Here is a 22,036-nt window from a genome sequence, read left to right on the forward strand (position 1 = left end):
GAAACAAATTCTTTGAATATCCCAACATTACTTAGCTAAAGAAGAGAAGATAAACAAGTCACTAAGAGTAGATGATACCCATCAAGGTTTGGAAGGATCTCTAGAAACCGGAGCCTTGCTGGCCAGAACACAGGAACTGCCATGCAAATAACTTCTGTAAAGAGAGCCAAGGGGCGGGGGGCTGAGGCCGATAGGTTGGCACAGGTCTGTGTTGCTATTCACAGAAATAAATCACCATCAAGCAAGGCAGCCTACCATTAAGGCTTTCAGGCCTTAAGTCCCCCCAGGAAAAGGTGAAGGACAAAGCAACGCTACTGGTTACAGCTTCTTTAAACACCCACACAGGTTCCACGCCACGAGTGCTTCTCTGGGAGCTTCTGAACGTAATGAGGCTTAACCGCTCTATCCCTTATCTTGATACCAAAGAAGGAAGTGGTGTATTGATTTTATGAGATAAATGTATGCTACTTTCCAGTTAGTAAAAAACATTTTTATGCCTAAAAAAAATCCAAAGGCTGTTCTTCAAAGTTACCCTGAGATTCAAATACTGGTCGGCAGTCAACTGGCCTAACTAAACACATGGACTAAAAAGAGATCAACCAACAAGTCTCTTGATGGCAAAGGGCTGAGGGCAGACTTCCCTTAGGAATCAGACAAGCCCAGGTCACCTTTATCATTAAAAAGCCTGTCGTGATCCAAATCAAGAATGCACAGACAAAACTCTAAGTTTGTACCACAGCTAAATTTCTGCCAAATCAACTCCAAACCTAATTACTTGGCGCACAACAGAAAATGACTTTCAGGAACTTGTTACTCTCAGACCCTCCTCTTTTCAGATAAAAGAGGTTCAAAAAAGTCTGAAATAAATTCTCTGATAAGGATAATAAGGGACGCCTGGGACACATCCCCCCAGACTCCAAAGGCACCCAGGAAAGACAACTGGATTTTCTCTAAGAGCATAACGGACTGGTGGGCCAGGAATTCGCCTTAGAATAGCCGAGTTTACATTTAGCTAAGTGGCTTAGAAGATGGACACGTAAGAAAAAGTAAAATCTTCATATTTTGTTAACTGGCTTATAAGATGAACATGTAAGAAAAAGTAAAACCTTTTCATGTGTAAAGTGACTTCTTACAAGTAACAATACAATTCGGAACCAGGACTAAAAATATCACAACCCACCCTCCCTCACGTTGATAAATATTACCATTACTTCTGCGTTACTGTTAACATTCAGATCACTCTGTGTAAATCCTTCAAAATCTTCCGTCTCTGAGTCACTGTCCTCTCTAAAAATTCTCCTTAGCTCTTCTGTGAAGGTTGTGGACTGGAAACGCACATCCTGCTAAGTTAAAAACACATGTGTCATGGAGAAAGCAAGAAGAACAGAGGCTGGCAGGGGCTGGGGACAAGGGCAGTCGCTGTTTAATGGGGACAGAGTTTCTGTGTGAGACGATGAAAACATTCTGGAAACAGATAATGGTGAAGGCCTCGAGACACTGTGAATAACGCCTCTCAGTGTCTTGCAGGCAGCACACTGGGACTTACCGCACTTAAAAATGGTTAAAATGGTAAATTTTATGTAGGTTTTACCACAATAAAAACACACGTATATATACATATTTTCCATAGTTTGCAGAAAGTTAGACCCACAAATTGAACAATTTCAAAAAACCAGAATGGCCGCAGCCTCCATCAGCTGGTGTCCCCGGTAGGGGCTGATGGAATTTAGTTTCTCCCACCGGGGCGGGGCCATCAGGAGCGTCTGCGTTCACACAGAACAGAAAACACATGGAGGAGAAGACCTGGCCCTGGCTCCTCCACACACGCTTGGCTTTCCTTTCCAACAGCCATCCCAAGCCGGCTCCTCCCAGGGGAGATGCCTGGTTCACAGACAGCATGCCTCCGGGCAGGACAGGGCTGGAGGCTTCCACACCCCGCCCCGCCCCGCCCACCGAGGAGGAGAACAACGCACTTGCTCCATCACCCACTAGGGAGTCCCTCTCCCGCAGGAGGTGAGAAGCAGCCACCGCCGGCAGGTAGCAAGGGAGCCCGAGGAAAGATGTTACACGGCTGACTCAGAAAGGACATGTTCCAGTAATGACTTTTTCTTTCTTTTGAACTCATAAAAATAAAAGGCATGCTTGAAAGAGAGGAGGGGAAAAGCAAGAATGGCAGTACAGAACGGAGACCCACAAACCAGCCTCCTCCAAGCTGGCAGCCAGGCCTGGAGTCCATGCCCCCTGCTGCCTCTGACGTCTCCCCTCCTACCCCTGATGCAGGGGTATGACCCCTCATGACAGCACATGAGGCTGGAGAACCTTTATCTCCCTGCCTGCCTTTTCCCTGACTTTAATTATATACTTCTTCGACCTCGGATAATCAGTCTCTGGAGAAAAACAGACATAACAGACGAGTGGAAAAACTTCCCGGGGGGGAAAAGAAAGAAATGCCTATATCCGGCATTTTTTTAAGCTTAAAAATGTCTCCTGTGAATTATTATGGGTAATTGGAGTGACTGTGCTCAGATGTAAATTACTTCATCCCTTTGTTGATAGCTGTGGTGCAGCTGCTTAAAAAAAAAAAAAATTCACACACAAAAGGGAAGTTTCTTTAAAGTGAAATTCAAATTGTGCTTCAGGGAGACCAGCGCCGGCACTGCTGCACACACTACGTACAAGTTCACGCGGCTTCTCTCGGCGGGTTAAAATGGATCCGGAGTGTGTGGGGTCCAGGTGGGGAAGCAGCAGGCCAGGGTCTGTCGTGAAGAATGGTGCGCGGTTGGCTCCCAAGGAAACCCACCACCTCCGAGGGCAGGAAACATCTGGCTCAAGAGCCCTGGGCCAGCCCCTGCAGGCTGCTGCAGGGCAGTGGGGCCCATGTGCACACTTCATCATCGACCCAAAGTCCCTGGCTGGAGCCCGAACAGGTCATGCCTTGGAACAGCAGGTTCCAACCTGCCAGTCCTCTGGCTCTTTCTGTGCTTTGAGCTGGTGTCAGCCTGGGAGAGATCAGTATCTCTGGTGGCCAGTTCTGATAGAGAAAACAAGTCAGCTGCAGCCCTAGACCAAGGCCCATGCTTTTATTCTCCTGATTTCACAGGGTGTAAAAACCATCTTTAATGGGGTCTGTAACAAAGCGAACATCCACTCCACAGTCTCCTGTGTCCCTGGTTACAAGCCTCACACAGCTCTTTGTTCTCCGAAATCTGGCCGTTAGCCTTTAAAATCACTACTAGACAGTATGTTGTGGGCTTTGGTGACCTGCATCTACCGTGATCAAGAACATAAGCAGGGCTTCCCTGGTGGCGCAGTGGCTGAGAGTGTGCCTGCCGATGCAGGGGACACGGGTTCGTGCCCCGGTCCGGGAAGATCCCACATGCCGCGGAGCGGCTGGGCCCGTGAGCCATGGCCGCTGAGCCTGCGCGTCCGGAGCCTGTGCTCCGCAGCGGGAGAGGCCACAGCAGGGAGAGGCCCGCGTGCCGCAAAAAAAAAAAAAAGAACATAAGCAAATAACAGATCAGAAGAGAAGCTAACAGATTGTGACTTTTTTTTTATTTTGAAGCTCATGGGATGTGAAGAAACAGACTGGAAGTCATGGTGGCTGAACCAGTCAGACAAGTATCCCACCTCAGTTCCACCCCACGGGTGCTCCTTCGCCCATGGGCACTGGATGTATGAAACAAGAGGAGAGGGACAACCCAAGGAAGCAGCCCAAGCCGGGGAAGCTGGAAAGCACCATTCAAGTATGAGGCCCCTTCCATCAAGGAGCCTGTCATTTAGTAAGGGAGCTGGACAAGTCCACAGGTCCCCATGGCGAGGATCAGTGTTGTAAGGGAGACACACGCAACATGGCGCACAGAAAGAAAGGAAATCCAGTAAGACTTCGTGGAAGCAGAATCATTTGACCTGCATCTAAACTGGGCTAGAGGCTAGAAAGATGCTGAGAGTGCACAGAGGCAGGATGAAGAGCCTGGACCACTGTGCACAGGGGGCAGAACAGTGCATGCGGGGGGCATGGATGCAGTTTCTGGTCTCCCGCTGCAAAGCCCGCAGGAGAGAGCCAGGCAAGGCACGAGGCTGAGAAGTGGGGCTCCTAGATTAGGAACATCCCAGCTCGGCCACTTCTCAGATGTGAGGCCTCAGACCAAGTCACTTCACCTCCCCACACTTCAGTTTCATCACCCGTGAAACAGGAATAATAACAGCGCCTGCACCTTCCCAGGGAGATAGTGAATTAAGGGCACTCTGCATGAAAAGCATGTTGTCACGGGCCACGGAATGCATGCTGGGGTCAGACTCGGGAGCAGGGCTGGACTGGGGGCAGGTGTGAGGGCACAGGAGAAGGGGCAGTCGTCACAGCAGCAAGAGCAGCCGCTCTGTTCCTTAAGGCCTGCCACCCGCCAGGCTCGTGCTGGCGCTTCACACAATGTCCCGCGCCGCTCAGAGGGCCACTCACACCGGACCCAACAGGCTGCCCCTCACTGCCTGACCACATTCGAACGGAGGGACTGGCGATTTCTGAACAGGGGAGGATGGCGACCAGAGCTCAGTCCCACACCTGCGGGAAGGACTATGAGAACCACGGGAGCTGAGGAGGGAAGAGACGGGAAGGGATGGAGGTGAGGAACATGGCAGAGGATTCATCAGCTCCTGCAAGGGACTTGAGGAGATGGGTGAGGAAACAGGAGGCGTCAAGAGCTCCATAGTTGGAGACAAAAATGGGGAAGAGAGACAACCAGGGAGGGAAAATGGTGCGTTTCAGATCTCCCTTGAGCAATGACGACACATCCAAGTGTCTGTCAGAAGTACATCTGGGGCTGGAGGGAAGACCCAAACCACAAAGGACCAGGAGGCAACGGCTGAGACCGGGCCAGGCACTGAGATCATTAAGTGGAAAGGTCTGAAGATAAAATCGTGGAGAACATCCACAGATGGGGACAGGAAGTAGAAGGGATGACAACCAAGAACAAAAGGTGTTAAGAGAAAGAGACCAAGGGGAGTGGAAGCAGGTGGCTGGGGGGGGCAGGGGCAGGGTGTCAAATGGTGCAGAGGCATCAAATAAGGTGAGGAGACCACACACACTGCCGTCAAGCGGGGGCTTCACTACATAATTAACTGTCTGCCTTCCTCTACTTCCCCAGTGGAAGCTAGGTGGGTTTAACTCACAGCCTTTTAGGGAGGCCATGGTCGAGGGAGAATGAGGAATTTTGAGTGCCACAAAGGAACTCAGAAAAAAATGCCACGGAAGCCTGGATACTTGGCCATGCTCCTGCCAAATCCCAACATAAACCTCCAGGAATCTACCTCTCCGAGAACAGCAACTTGTGTCTGCCACAGATCAAAGGAATTAAAGAAAGAACAATCCCATGAGTGAGGTGCGGACAGAGCCTCACCGCAGCAGCACAGAGGCCATGTGTCTCATGGTAACCAGACACTCCTACGCTATCGCTGGGGGATCAGCCCTCCCCCGCCAGCTGTGTGGGAGTGCTCCAAATACAGCCTGGCCACAGGCTGCAGCCCCGAGGTGGCAAACAAGACGGATGTGATCATGTGAGGTCCCTTTTACTGAAAAAATATATATATATATTGTACATAGAAAGGATTTAAACAGCAAAACTGAGCGAGGTACCCCCACCAGTTGCTTGAAACATGAAGGTGTAACACTAATAAAACAAGATGCTCGACAATTAACTGATACCACCAGTCTCAGACCACGTTCAAGTAAAAGAATATCCGAACCAAGATCCAAGCTTCCAGACGGATACGCCTGCCTTGAAAGGAGGCACCCATACCTGCTTCCCTGACTCCAGTGAGTCAAAACTATAGCAGCTCTCCTCTGATGACAGGGTTTCCATGGGAACATCATCTCGGAAACCGACAAACTCTTCATCATCACTGGGGGCGTTAAAGATGTCAGCCACTTCTTTAGGGATCTGTTTGGATTGAAAAAAGGAGGATAATATCAGGGGCTGTTATAATCACTTAGGGAAATTTTGTAGAGGAGTAGGAATTACCATCTCATGACCTTATCAATCTGCCATGGTTGCTCACAAAACCCCAATAACCCTGAGCAAAATGTGCCTCAACTTGACACCTCATGGCAACCAGGGAAGGGGTGGAAGAGGATAAGAGTTTTTCTTTTTCAAATTCTAGAGATATATCCTATCTTACAAGGACTGCTGAGGCCATGCCTAGATAAAAGCCATTTTTGATCTCTTGACAAAAAATAAGAAAATTTTCTCCTACAGTGGATGTCTTTTTTTTTTTTTTTTTTTTTTTTTTTTGGCGGTACACGGGCCTCTCACCGCTGTGGCCTCTCCCGTTGCGGAGCACAGGCTCCGGACGCGCAGGTTCAGCGGCCATGGCTCACGGGCCCAGCCGCTCCGCGGCATGTGGGACCTTCCCCGACCAGGGCACGAACCCGTGTCCCCTGCATCAGCAGGCGGACTCTCAACCACTGCGCCACCAGGGAAGCCCTACAGTGGATCTGTCTTTAAATGTCATCCACGTTAAAAAAAAAAAAAAAAAAAAAGTCCTTAAGACATCACTAAACTCTTTTCTTAATTTCTACCTATAGTTATTTTTCTGTTCTTTGTCACATGAAAGTTCATACAATGAAATAAAGCTTTCCTTCTTTTCTGTATTCTGAATCAATCTTAGTTTAGAATTAATTCTATCAAACACTATTCCAGGCAATTATTGCCAGCGAGAATGTTGTCAGCACACTTAATCTAACAAATATGTATCTGCTGAGAGTTCATTTTTGTACGCTGACTACCTGTTTGTTCTTAACTATTTCGAAGAAGTTCAAACACATAGAAAGGTGAAAGAATAGTGCAAACATTTATAGATGCTTCACGTAGAGCCCCCCATTTGCTTTTTTCTCTTTCAACAAATGTTAGGTTGAATCTCAGGCATTTGCTGATATTTGAATGTGATTTAAAATGCAGTGATTTAAAATGCAGCAACCTAATCCATGTATGTTTCCAGTAATTTGCAGACACCATACAATTCACCCTAAAATACTTCCATACACGTCTCAGAAAAAGGACATTCTGCTGAAGAACCGCATAACCATCATCATACCTGAAATAATATTCATTCAATAACATCATGTATTATGAATCCATATTCAAATGTCTGCATTGTATCCAAAATATCTTTCATAACTTTTTTTTTTTTTTTTGCGGTACACGGGCCTGTCACTGTTGCGGCCTCTCCCGTTGCGGAGCACAGGCTCTGGACGCGCAGGCTCAGCGGCCATGGCTCACGGGCCCAGCCGCTCCGCGGCATGTGGGATCTTCCCGGACCGGGGCACGAACCCGTGTCCCCTGCATCGGCAGGCGGACTCTCAACCACTGCGCCACCAGGGAAGCCCTCACAACTGATTTTTGAAGAAACTGGGTTATCTGACTGTAGAGTTTGCCAGAGTCTGGAGGTTTGGTTTTTGATTTTTGCAGCCCCAAGATGGTATTTAGCAGACTCCTCTGTCCCTCTGGATTTCCTGTAATTTGGTACTTAAATCTAGAGTCTCAGTCAGACTCAAGTGTGCTTTTCTTCGGCCAGACTCCTTCGTGGGCAGTGCTGTTCCTGCCACACATCGCATGTAACATCTGGTTGTCTTTAGTGGTGATGCTGTTTGATCACCAAGTTAAAGTGAGATCTGCCAGATTTCTTCTTAGCAAAAGTATCTTTACCCCTTTGTGCTTGTTAAGTAATAACTAGGATGATATTTGAGATTCTATGACTATCCTTCTCCCTGATAGCATTTTACTCAACAGTTTCGGTATCCACTGATACCCCTCGCCTGAATCAATCACCACGTTAGGGGTTACAAAACGGTGATTTTCAAAAACCATTCCTCCTTCGTATGTTAGGTGGCATTCTCCTGTAATGTAATATTCTCTCTCTCCGGATCTATCCCTCTCTCTCCCTCTTTACTTCTCTCCCCACTCTCCCTCCCAGGTAGTTTCATGGATTGTTTTAAGTTAATGTGTTTTAACCCATTACTCTGTCATCATTCTTTCTGATACTCAGATTGTCCCAAATTTGGCTACTGACAGCTCCTTCAAGCCAGCTTCTGTGTCCTTTTGACACAATCCTAATAGCCTCTGAGCACCTCCTTGTTTTCCGACACAACAGGCGTGCCAAGCTAGCCTTGTACTGGCCCCAGACCCCGAACGAGCCATTTCTCCAAGGAGCCCTGGCATTTGGAAATCAAGCTCTGAGATCTAGGTGTGCTCCTCGCTAGTAAAGTATCATTGCTTTGCCTGGACAGAACAAAGGTGTTTTAAGTATCTTACATCTGAGTTCATTTTGACATCTTGAATTCAAACCCAACGAGACAGGATTCTTCATCTCCCTCAACACGATGTTAGTATCTCCCTTCCCCGCAACGAAAACCCCAATTCCCAGTACTTCTCATACACCTACCCATTTGCTCTATCCACAGTACACACAAAACCATTTCAGACAACACACCAATACCACTACCAACACCACTGCCAACAACAATCACGTCCAAGATTCCTTTGGGGGTCTTGCTATCCTCCGAACACAGTCCTGCCAGGTACTAGATCTTTTCCCTGAGATAACCAGACCATGGTTGTACTTGGAGATACAAAGATACTTTTTGTGTACTTCACATTTCATCATGGAGTAGAAAAAAGAGATGCCCTCAAGGGTCGAGATTTTAATAAAATAATTTTTACTGCTACAGTAAGACATACTGTGTGCAACACATTTTCTTTTAAAATTGGTGCACGGAGGTGAAGAATGAAATGACCACTAGTACAGTTTGATGCCACTGCCTTGACTCATGCTGAGGACAAGTAGTTTACTCTGCCTTTGCTTTTGCACGTCAGTGCAAATATCAACATAGCAAAAAAACGCAAATAATGTCTTAACATTTTTTCCGGCCCCTCCTCCAATAATGTCTTAATATTATTATGACAATAACTTTGTCCTCATGGAACCCTGAAAGGGTTTCAGGGTTCCCCAGACCCCACTTTAAATAACGGCTACACTATTACACACAGAGTTGTGTATTCAGAAGTTACTTAAATTCTTTGGATTCTTTTTTTCTGTGCATTGAATTAATTTTACAGTCAGGTTCATTGGAGAGATCACTAATCCCTAATCTACTCATTTTTAGCATGATTTTAATGCTTCTTGTTTAAAAATGATTAGAAAGCTAGTGGTTCAACCAAAGGAAGTTTAACATTTGGTTTCTAGAGTACACAAATCCAGACACTGAATACAAGATTAATGATGTCAGAGAGTTAATTACAAACCATCTAATGAAATCACTTCAAGAGACAAACAGGCAGACACTTACAGAATTAGAGCTCCACTAACAATAGAAAAAATGCTGTAACATTTATGCTAAGAAGAAGCTCCTAAACAAAGCCTAAATCTGAAATGGTTCTTGGGAGAAAAATTTACCTCTTAAAGAAGGAAGAGTTTTAATTTAACAGTATTTGGCATGCTTGTCTTTTCAAAGACAACTTTCACTGTTGTTTAGCCAACAGAAACAACACACCAAGAAAATACTCTTACTGGAGAAACATAGGTGACATTTATGAAAGTGTAAGTACATTAGACTTTATATAACGATCATCGAGTTCAGTCCCTGAAGTGGCGCTTTTTGACTTACCACCATTCTATGAATCCAAAAACCCCACTGGCCCAGAAGCTTGTTTTAACATAAAGAATTAAAGAGGAAGAAGCACCCAATGTAATGATCTACTGGAAGCACATACAAGGAATGGAGAGGCTGCTGATATAAATCAATCGCTTCCCCGGTCAACTGCATTAGCCCTGGGGCCACTGCAGTGAGCCTGTGTCTGCCTAATTCCTCCTCCTTACTTCTGTATCTGCTCCAGAGGTGCCAGTAGGGAGAGGCTGTAATTACCCATTAGGGACAAAAGGAAGCAATGAACTTTCGAAAAGGCAAAAACCACTACACATTCTTGGGGCGTGCAGGGCTCTGTTTCTTGCTGCCCAACTTCAAAAGGCATTAAGAGAAGCATTTCAGACAGTCATAAGTCCTGGGATTTAGCAAAAGTCTCTGTAAAATACTCAAGTGTCTTCAATGCAACAAACTGTTTAACAGATGCAACACAGAAGGCAAGATTTGCATGCGAGGGACGGAGTGGACCTGATAAAAGAGGATTCATAGGGACAGCCTTCTAACGTGAGACCAGTTAAACAATGTATCAACACTTTAGGCCCAAGAATTTGTCACTTCCCTGTTTCATTCGGCAGTGATCCACTCTGTAGCTATGTAGTCTAGACAGACTACAACAGACATTTTTCTGCAAAGCTTATGTTCCATTTGACTACAACGCCAACTGTAAGGCCTACCAAAGAAAACCAAAAAAAAAGCAAATAACTGAAAATAAAATATATTTCCAACCAGTGGATTATACTTGCAGTAGTCAAGCTTGCACAATATTAGGATACATGCAATCTAGCTAACCAGAAAGAAGTCAAGAAAATTCTCTTCTGAAAGTAAAGAGACTTATTATTCATAACTATTTTTTTTTTTTTTTTTTTTTACAATACACAGATTTCTTCCATTCCTTTCACACACACTGTATGTATCTATTCACTCTGTCCTTGCTGGGATAACAACGTATCATCAAAGGGCAAGTGGGGCCCAAGATACAGTTCCTCCACCAGGACACAGACACTAGAAAAGAGTCCTTGGCACCTAACACGGGCCTGGCCTAAAGCAGGTCATCAATAAATCTTTGTGTGAAAATGACTACATCTGACCTTGTAGTCATTTTCTCAGGGAAAGTGTAGTTTCCTAGGAAAGGTGCACAGGGTCAAAAGGTACACTCTGTGACATTCCTACCCAAAAGGAATTAAAGATCTTCACCCAGAATTTCTGAGCATCTGCATACAAAGTAGTCATATCCACAGCACCTCTTTCAGAAAGGATTGCAGATTTCACTTACAAGCCTTGCAAACTACCTTGGGGCTCATCTCGGGAACAAAGAACACACATTCGACAGGCTTTGGGGCCAAGCAGGTGAGCAGTGAAGGCGGCAGCTCAGGGTAAGGCTACATTGGACAGTGCCGACATGAGTCCAGAAATGGCAGTCACTCCCGCACCCCAGCAGACCAAAGGCAAGGGGCTCAGTGTGCCCAACCTTGGACCTCCCCAGAGAAGTGAGGAATCTGAGTCTTGGTGAGGAATCTCCCAGTTATAAAATGTCAGCTTCTAATGTAAGGACCAAACATCTACAGGCTGGATCTCAAACTCGTTCAGGGAAGGCGCACAGAAGAACTCACGGTGCTAAGTGGAACACCAAAGAAATTTTAAAAGCTGTAATTTCAAATGTTACTGACGGTGTATCTAACTAGTGTCTGCTAGTGATAGTACTGGACACTGAAGTATTAATAAAACTAAAAGAAAACCTTTACATTTAAAATAACCCTTCCCTTGTTCATGGTAGCACTATTCCCAAAAGCCACAAAGTAGAGGCAACCCAAGTGTCCATCAACAGATGAATGGCTAAACAAGATGTCAGAAACACATACAATGGAATATTATTTACTCTTAAAAAGAAAGGGAATCCTACAAATACTGAATCATTACACTGGATGCCTTGAAACTAATACAGTGCTATAGGTCAATTACACCTCGATAAAAAATTTTTTTTAAAACAAAACAAAACCCACAACAGAGGCCTGAGATTCTGCGGTTCTAACAAGCTCCCCATGCTCTGGCCTGCAGAACATGCTTTGTGCAGGGCCCAGCCCATTTTGTTCCTCTCTTATGAGATGTGACTCTTCCTATTTCATAATAGCAACTCATGTGTAGATCTTAACCTCCTTCCTACAGGCAGTTAATTCTCATGGCAGACTCTGGATCTCTTTGGCATCTGTCTTTCTCACCCTGCCCCACTCCAGCACCAAGAATAGAGTCTTACATACTCAGAGGTCCTTAACAAATATGACTAACTGATAAGCAGCATCAACTAGTTCGGGGGAAAAAAAAAAAAGGAAGAAAATTTTAAAATTGGGTAAAATTTTTTTAATCAAAGGTTTTCTATATCTCAAGGATATTTAAATTCATTCTTCCTGGATTAAAAAATACCACCACCCAGCCAGAAGGAACATATTTATCATCTATTAGTTTATGAAAGAAAAGAAATTTGAGATTCTCTTTAAGGCCAATTTATTCAAAAGCTGATTTTGATAAAGCTTCAGGAAATGTTTCTTATTCCAGGAACACTAGTGTGTATTTCACCTGGAAACATGTTTCATTTAAAGCCCTAAGGAACAGTACAAAAGAAATTCCTGTGCACTACTGCATTTTCCTCATTAAGTGTTCTGAAAGCAATTTTGATAGCAAGGACGGCAGAATTTGTAGGGTGTACTATCTTGCATCTGTGTAAGGAGACCCTTTACACAAAGGAAAGCATTCCTTCAACCCACTTGCACCATTTACAAAAACTAACTCAAAATGGATCAGATCTAAATATAACACCTAAAACAATAACACTTCTAGAAGAAAACTGGAGAAAATCTTTGTAACCTTGGGTTATGCAAAGAATTCTTAGATAAAACACCAAGCACAATACAGATTTTTTAAATGTGTAAATTAGACAATTAAAATCAAGAACTTCTACTCTTCAAAAAAGACTCTTAAGGGAATGAAAAACCAATAGACAAGAAGAAAATACCTGCACATCATTTATCTGATAAAAGACCTATAACCAGAATATATAAAAAACTCTCAAAAGCTCAACAATAAAAACAAATAACCCAATTAAAAAACAGGCAAAAGAGGTGAGCAGACGCTTCACCAAAGATAAATGGATGGCAGGTGAGCACATGAAAAAATTTTCGACATCCACAGTCATTAGAGGGAAACGCAAATTACAACTACGAGATATAACTATCTACCTAGCAGAATGGCTTTTAAAAACCCTGACAATACCAAGTGCTGACACGGATGTGGAACAACTGGCCCTTTCATAAACTGTTAGTAGAAATGCAAAATGGTATAGCCACTGTGGAAAACAATTTGGCAGTTTCTTATAAACACACTTAGCACATGATCCAGCAACCCTGCTCCTAGGTGTTACCCAAGTGAAGTGAAAATTATGTTCCCACAAAACTTGCAATTAGCAGTTTTTATTTCCAAACCTACAAACAATCCAAGTGAACTAGGGAATGGATAAAACAAACTGGAACATCGATACCATGGAATTTAACTCAGCAATAAAAAAGAAAAAATTACTGACAGACACAGCAACATGAATAAAGCTCATCACTATGCCAAGTGAAAAAGACTATACATTGTCTGATTATACTTACAGGATGTTTTGGAAAAGACAGAACTATAGAGAAAATAAATCAGGAGTCAAGATGGAAGAGGAGCAGGAGGACGTGGAGTTCATCTCTCCTCACAAATGCATCAAGAATACAACTTTAAATGGAACAATTCTCACAGAACACCAGCTGAACACTAGCAGAGGACCTTGGACACCTAAAAAGAAAGATCCCCACGTAACCAGCTGCGGAAACTGCAAATTGACACCCCCGTGACCAGCTTTGTAAACTGAGCGCCTACAGAACATCTGAACAGACAGCGAGTGCTCCCGCAGCCAAGATGGGTCTAGCTTTAGCAGCTGTAGACTGTGTGGGCACATACACACAGGGGTTGGGCCAGACCAGAGTCTGGGCTGCTCCCACAGTGGGTCCAGATCCATGATCACTGCAATCCCGGGACCTGACTTCAGTGGATCTATGCTGGTGGCCTGGTGAAAACAACGTCTGAGAGACACCAGGGCCAACTGCTAGCATACCCATGGTTAAGGTGTGGCCAAGAGCAGTGCCAACAACAGTGTAATCTGAGATCTCACACAACGGGTGAAAGGTGACACAACAGAGCACACCCACAGGTGAACAGCTCCAGAGGAGAAATACTCAGTAGCTCCCCTCCCAGTGGGAGTGCTCCAATCCCACCTACCTCACACTGCAGATCAGAAACACAACTAAAAAACAGATCTGGGGGCCTCTACTCCAACAACTAGGGAGCAGACCCCACCTCTGACAGGGCAGTGACAACCACAGAGCAAAGGGGAGGCCAGTGCAGGCCTAGCCACCACAACATCAGTCACACCTCCTATCAAGGAGATAACGGCCAAAAAACAAACCCAAAACAATTAAGAAAAGGGCAATAGAAATACACATATTGATAATAACCTTAAATGTAAATGGATACCACAAAAAGAAAAAGATACCACAAAAAGAAAATTACAGGCCAATATCACTGAAACATAGATACAAAATTCCTCAACAAAATACCAGCAAACTGAATCCAACAACACATTAAAAGTATCATACACCACGATCAAGTGGGATTTATCCCAGGGATGCAAGGATTTTTCAATATCTGCGAATCAATCAGTGTGATACACCACATTAACAAACTGAAGAAAAAAAAACATATGATCATCTCAACAGATGCAGAAAAAGCTTTTGACAAAACTCAACACCGATTTACAATAAACTCTCCAGAAAGGGGGCATTGAGGGAGCATACCTCAACATAATAAAGGCCATATATGACAAACCTACAGCTAACATCATACTTAATGGTGAAAAGCTGAAGGCATTTCTTTGAGATCAGGAACAAGACAAGGATGTCCACTCTCACCACTTTTATTCAACATAGTTTTGCAAGTCCTCCCATGGCAATGAGAGAAGAAAAAGAAATAAAAGGAATCCAAATTAGAAATGAAGTAAAACTGTCACTGTTTGCAGATGACATGATACTATACATAGAAAATCCTAAAGATGCTACCAGAAAACTACTAGAGCTCATCAATGAATTAGGTAAACGTGCAGGATACAAAATTAATACACAAAAATCTATTGCATTTCTACACACTAACAACAGAAGATCAGAAAGAGTAATTCAAGAAACAATCCCATTTACCATCTCATTGAAAAGAATAAAATACCTAGGAATAAACCTACTTAAGGAGGCAAAAGACTTGTACTCCGAAATCTGTAAGATGCTGATGAGAGAAATCGACGATGACACAAACAGATGGAAAGATATACCATGTTCTTGGATTGGCAGAATCAATACTGTCAAAATGACTACACAACCGAAGGCAATCAACAGATTCAATGCAAGCCCTATCAAATTACCAATGGCATTTTTCACAGAACCAGAACAAAACAATTTTAATTTCTATGGAGACAAAAAAGACCCTGAACAGCCAAAGCAATCTTGAGAAAGAAAAACGGAACTGGAGGAATGAGGCTCCCTGACTTCAGGCTATACTATGAAGCTACAGTCATCAAACCAACATGGTACTGGCAGAGAAACAGAAATACAGATCAACGGAACAGGACAGAAAGCCCAGAAATAAACCCATGCACCTACGGTCAATTAATCTTCAAAAAAAGTAGGCAAGAATATACAGTGGAGAAAAGACAGTCTCTTCAGTAAGTGGTGCTGGGAATACTAGACAGCTACATGTAAAAGAATAAAATTAGAATATTCTTTAACACCATACACAAAAATAAACTCAAAATGGATTAAAGACCTTAATGTAAAACTGGATACTAATAAAACTCTGAGAGGAAAACATAGGCAGTACACTCTTTGACATAAACTGCAGCAATATTTTTTTGGATCCATCTGTTAGAGTAATGGAAATAAAAACAAAAATAAACAAATGGGACCTAACAAAACTTAAAAGCTTTTGCACAGCAAAGGGAATGATAAAAAAAAAAAAAAAAAAAAAAAAACGAAAAGACAAACTATGGAATGGGAGAAAATATTTGCAAAGGATGCAATTGACAAGGGCTTAATCTCCAAAATATACAAACAGCTCTTACCACTCAACAACAAAAAACAAACAATCCAACTGAAAAACAGGCAGAAGACCTTAACAGACATTTCTCCAAAGAAGACATACAGATAGCCAGTAGGCACATGAAAAGAGGCTCAACATCACTAATTATTAGAGGAATGCAAATCAAAACTACCATGAGGTACCACCTCACACTGGTCAGAATGACCATTATCAAAAACTCTACAAATAACAAATGCTGGAGAGGGTGTGGAGAAAAGGGAACCCTCCTACACTGCTGGTGGGAATATAAGTTGGCGCAGCCACTATGGGAAACAGTACAGAGATTCCTTAAAAAACTAAAAATAGAATTACCATATGATCCAGCAATCCCACACCTGGGCATATACCTGGACAAAACTATAATTCAAAAAGATACATGCATCCCTATGTTCATAGCAGCACTATTCACAATAACCAAAACATGGAAACAACCTAAATGTCCATCAACAGATGAACAGATAAAGAAGATATGATACACACATACAATGGAATATTACTCAGCCATAAAAAAGAATGAAATAATGCCATTTGCAGCAACATGGATGGACCTAGAGATTATCATACTAAGTGAAGTAAGTCAGAGAAAGACAAATAATCATATGATATTGCTTACATGTGGAATCTAAAAAGAAATGATACAAGTGAACTTATTCACAAAACAGAAACAGACTTACATACTTAGAAAACGAACTTACAGTTACCAAGGGGAAGGTTGGGGGCATAGACTGGGAGTCTGGGATTGACATGTACACTCTGCTATATTTAAAACTGGTAATCAACAAAGACCTACTGTATACCACAGGGAACTGTGCTCAATATTCTACAATGACCTAAATGGAAAAGAACTTGAAATACAATAGATACATATATATGTATAACTGAATCACTCTGCTGTACACCTTAAACTAACACAACATTGTGAATCAACTAAAATGCAATATAAAACAAAAATTTTTAAAAAGAAAAGAAACATTCACTTCAGAATGGCAGGAACTTACATGGCATTTATACTCACCTTCATCCGCCCCCTTCACAAGGCAACTTCTGGTCTGGAGGATCCTGAGCCTAGTTTCCAGTTCCCTTAAACTGGAGGGAGCAAAGCAGACACTGACTGCAACATTCTAACCAGTCAAGGGTTAGAAGGCTGTCTGATGATCCCTGTCTCACCAAACTCGGTCTCAGGTGAGGAAAAGCTCCAGTCATTGCTCACGAAAGCTGCAGGGGACTACAGATCTGCAGATGCCTGGGATGAGAGTTTATGCATGGAGAAATACAACAGTCCATCTAAAACTCCAAGGAGAAGCTTGGGTAAAACCTCTTGGTAAATTAAGACATTCAAAAGAAGCTGTGTATATGGGAGAATTGAGAAAGCCACACATAGGCCCAATAGATACATTCTCAAAAAAGATGTGAGAAAACCTTACGCTTCTGGACTCGGAGCATGGCCAGCCAATCACTGAATGGTTTTCCTGGCCTACAGCCAGTCTTCAAACACTGGAAAAGGTGGCAGTTTCTCGAATACCCAACTTTTGACAAAGAGCAAAGGCATACAAAGAAACAAAATTGAAAGGAACAAAATAATAGGTAGAAACAGATGTCCCTAAGGAAGCACAGGCTGGGGACTCACTAGACAAAGGCAACTGCCTTAAATATGCTCAAAGAGCAAAGAGAAAACACAAAGAACTAGGGTAAATCAAGAAAATGATTTATAAGCAAAAGGATGATATCAATAAAGAGACATACATTATAAAAAGGAAACGAAATAGAAATTTTGGAGAAAATGTAATAACTAAATTGAACATTTCCCTAGAGGAGTACAAAATCAGATTGATGATGAGGCAAAAGAATCAGAGATTTGACAAAATAATGGCAAAAAAATTCCCCAAATTTGATGAAAAACATGAATTATAGAAATGCCAAGGAGGATAAACCCAAGAGATCCACACTGAGGCACATTTTAATCAAACTGCTGAAAGAAAAGGGAATGTTGAAAGCAGCAAGAGAAAAGCAACTCCTAACAACAGGGATCCTCAATAAGATTACCAGCTAATTGCTCGGCAGAAACTTTGGAGGGCAGAAGGCAGTGGAATGACATATTCAAAGTCCTGGAAGTAAAAACTGTCCACCAAGAATTCAGTATCTGGAAAACTGTCCTTCAAAAATGAGGGGGAAATTAAGACATTACCAGATAAACAAAAACTGAGAGACTTCATTACTACTAGATCTGCCCACAAGAAATCCTACAGGCAGTCCTTCAGGTTGAAATGAAAGGACAGTAACTCAAAGCCATACAAAATACAAAGCTTTCAGGTAAAGGTAAATACATAAACAAATATAAAACCCAGTATCACTGTAAATTTGTTTTATAATGCCACTTTTTATTTTCTATAAAATTAAAAAATAAAAAAATTAAATTAAATTAAAAAAACACGTGGCTGCACAACGCATAAAGACGTCATTTGTGACATCAACAACAAAGGGGGGGGGACAGAGCTGTATAGGAATAGAGCTTTTGTATGCCACTGAGGTTAAATTGGTATCATTCAAATTAGACTGTTTTAATTTTAGAATGTTATAGGTAACTCCCATGGTAACCACAAAGAAATATCTATAGAATACACACAAGAGGAAATGAGAGAAGAATCAAAACATGTCACTACAAAGAAATCAACAAAACACAAACACAGGCAGTAATTCAAGAAATGAGGGTCAAGAAAGCTAGAAGACATAGAGAAAACAAAAAACAAAAGGGTAAAAGTCAAGTCCTTCCCCATCAGTAATCACTTTAAATACAAATGGATTAAACTCTACAATCAAAAGATATAGATTGGCAGAATGGATTAAATAACAGGATCCAACCATATGCTGTCTACAAGAGATTTACTTCAGATCTAAAAACACAAACAGGTTGAAAGTGAAAGAAGGGAAAAAGATACCCAATGCAAGTAATAACCCAAAGAGAGATCAATACTAATATCAAAATAGATATTAAGTAAAACTAATAACAGTAAAATTAATAATAAGAGACAAAGAACATTACATATTGATAAAAGGGTCAACTCATCAAGAAGATACAACAATTATAAATATGTACGAACCAAACATCACAGCTTTAAAATACATGAAGAAAACATGGACATAATTGAAAGAAATAGTTCTACAATAATAGCTGGAGATCTCAATACCCTACTTTCAATAATGTATAGAAACCCAGAGAGAAGATCAATAAGGAAAAAGGAATTGAACCTTATAAACCAACTAGAACAGACACATGTAGAACATTCCAACAGCAGAATATACATTTTCCTCAAGAGCACATGGAAAAGTCCCCAAGACAGACCATATGTGACACCACAAAACGAATATAAATTTAAAAGATTAAGATCATACAAACTATCTTTCCAATCATAATAAACCTAGAAATCAATAACAGAAGAAAAACTACATAATTCACAAATAAGTGGAAATTAAACAACACTCTTTAGCAACCAGTTGGTCAAAGAAGAAAACACAAGGGAAATTAGAAAATACTTTCAAACAAACGAAAGCAAAAGCAAAATGTACCAAAACGTATGGGATGCAGAGAAACCAATGCTAAGAAGGAAATTTATAGCTATAAACATTTATATTAAAAAAGAAACAAAGTTTGCTGCTTAATATAAAAAACCAACAAACTAATTTTATACCACAAGGAGCTAGAAAAAGTACAGCTAATAAACCCAAAGGTAGCAGAAGGAAGGAAATAAAGATTACGGCAGAGATAAAGAATAAAAATCCAATAGAGAAATATCAGTAAAACCAAAAGTTGGTTCTATGACAGTAACAAAACTGACAAACTTTTAGGTAGATTGACTAAGAGAAAAAAAGACAGAAGATCCAAATTATTGAAATAAAGCGGGTTCATTACTATCAACTGTGCAGAAATAAAAAGGATAATAAAAGAGTACTATGAACAATTATAGGTCAACAAATTGGGCTAGCTAGATAAAATGGGTAAATTCCTAAAAACACACAACCTTCCAAGACTGATTCCTGAGGAACAGAAAACCTAAAAAGACCTCTAACTAGTAAGGATTTGAATCAATAATGAAAAACCTCCCAACAAAGTGAATCCCAGGACCAGAATTCTGTTTAACATTTAAAGAAAAATTAACACAGACCCTTCTCAAACTCTTCAAAAAAACTGAAGAAGAGAGAATACCTCTTAACTCATTCTATGAGGCTGGGATTACCCTCACAGCAAAGCCAGACAAATAACCTACAAGAGAAGTACAAAGCAATATCCCTTATGATGCAAAAATCCTCAACAAAATACTAGCAAACCAAATTCAGCAGCACAGTAAAAGGACTATACAAGATGACCTAGTGGGATATACTTCTGGAATGCAGCATCATTCAACATATGAAAATTGATCAAAGTAATGCACTACATTAACCTGATGAAAGAAAAAAAACTCAACTGATGCAGGAAAAGCATTTGACAAAATTCAAAACACTTTCATGGTTTTAAAAAAACTCAACAATCACCAACCCCACAACTAATATCATACTCAATGGTGAAAGACTGAAAGCTTTCCCCTAAGATCAGGAACAGGACAAGGACACCCAATTTCACCACTTCTATTCAACAGAGCATTGGAAGTTCTAATCAGAGCAATTATACAACAAAAATAAAAGGCATCTGAATCGGAAAGAAGGCAGTAAAATTATCTACTGCCAGGTGACATGACCATCTATGTAGAAAATCCTAAAGAGTCCACAAAAACTGTTAGCACTAATTAACGAACTGAATACAAATCAGTAGCATTTCTATACACTAACAATGAACAATCCGAAAAGGAAATTAAGAAAACAATTCCATTTATAAGAGCATCAAAAAAAAAACACAACAAAAAACCCTTAGGAATTATCTTGGGCCACAAGGCTAAAGATTTATACACTGAAAACTATACAACATCACTAGAAGAAATTACTGATGACATAAATAAATGGAAAGACATCACGTGTTCATAGACTGGGAGACAATATTGTTTAGATGACAGTACTACCCAAAGCTATTTATATACCCAATGCAATCCTCATCAAAATCACAGTAACATTTGTTTGCAAAAATAAAACAGCCCTTCTTAAAATTCATGTGGAATCTCAAGGGGCCCTGAAAAATCAAAACAATCTTCAAAATGAAGAACCTCATTGGAGGACTCACACTTACTGATCTAAATATTTACTACAGGGCTTCCCTGGTGGCGCAGTGGTTGAGAGTCCGCCTGCTGATGCAGGGGACACGGGTTCGTGCCCCGGTCTGGGAAGATCCCACATGCCGCGGAGCGGCTGGTCCCGTGAGCCATGGCCGCTGAGCCTGCACGTCCGGAGCCTGTGCTCTGCAGCGGGAGAGGCCACAACAGTGAGAGGCCCACGTACCTCAAAAAAAAAAAAAAAAATTTACTACAAAGCTACACTACCCCAAACAGTATGGTCGTAGCATAAAGACAGATATTTATATCAGTGCAACAGAATAGAGAGCCCAGAAATAAACCCTTGAATAGATGGTGAAATGATTTTTGACTAGATGGTTAAATCATTTTTGACAAAGATGCCAAGACTGTTCAATGGGGAAAGGACAGTCTTTTCAACAAATGCTGCTGGAAAAACTGGATTCCATATGCAAAGAATGAAGTTGGATCCTCACCTTACACCATCTACAAAACACTCAGAATGCATCAAACACCTAAATGTAAGAGCTAAAACTATAAAATCTCTTTTCTTTCTTGGAAGAAAACATAGAAGGGAAAATTTATGACACTGGATTTAGCAATGATTACTTGGACATGACACCAAAGGCAGAGACAACAATAGGAAAAAAATAAATTGGACTTCATCAAAATTAAAAACTTTTCTGCACCAAAGGACATTCCCAAGAGAATGAAAAAGGCAACCTAGAGAATGGAGAAAATACTTGTAAATCATTTATATGAAAAAGGGTTAATATCCAGAATATGCAAAGAACTCATACAGCTCAACAACAGCAAAACAAACAATCCAATTTAAAAATGAACAAAGGACTTGAACAACAGTTCTCCAAATATATGCAGATGGCCAAAAAACAGCCGAAAAGATGCTCAACATCACTAATCTTTACGGAAA

The 22,036-nt window shown here is 41.6% G+C and overlaps 1 protein-coding gene across 8 annotated transcripts in view; it reads right to left on the minus strand.

Moving 5' to 3' along the window:
* Nucleotides 1-22,036, minus strand: part of CDCA7L (cell division cycle associated 7 like) — a 49,530-nt gene that overhangs the window by 9,272 nt on the left and 18,222 nt on the right. For 4 of the 8 annotated variants that reach the window (XM_060157132.1, XM_060157134.1, XM_060157129.1 and 1 more), the window contains exons 2-3: nucleotides 5,793-5,933; nucleotides 1,206-1,343 (exon numbers count right to left, since the gene is read on the minus strand). In XM_060157132.1, the coding sequence (XP_060013115.1) occupies nucleotides 1,206-1,343; nucleotides 5,793-5,933 (279 nt within the window). The remainder of the gene's footprint in view (nucleotides 1-1,205; nucleotides 1,344-5,792; nucleotides 5,934-22,036) is intronic. The other 4 variants (XM_060157135.1, XM_060157130.1, XM_060157136.1 and 1 more) reach the window with 2 other exon arrangements.

Source organism: Lagenorhynchus albirostris, chromosome 8 (genome assembly GCF_949774975.1).
Source record: "Lagenorhynchus albirostris chromosome 8, mLagAlb1.1, whole genome shotgun sequence".
NCBI lineage: Eukaryota > Metazoa > Chordata > Mammalia > Artiodactyla > Delphinidae > Lagenorhynchus > Lagenorhynchus albirostris.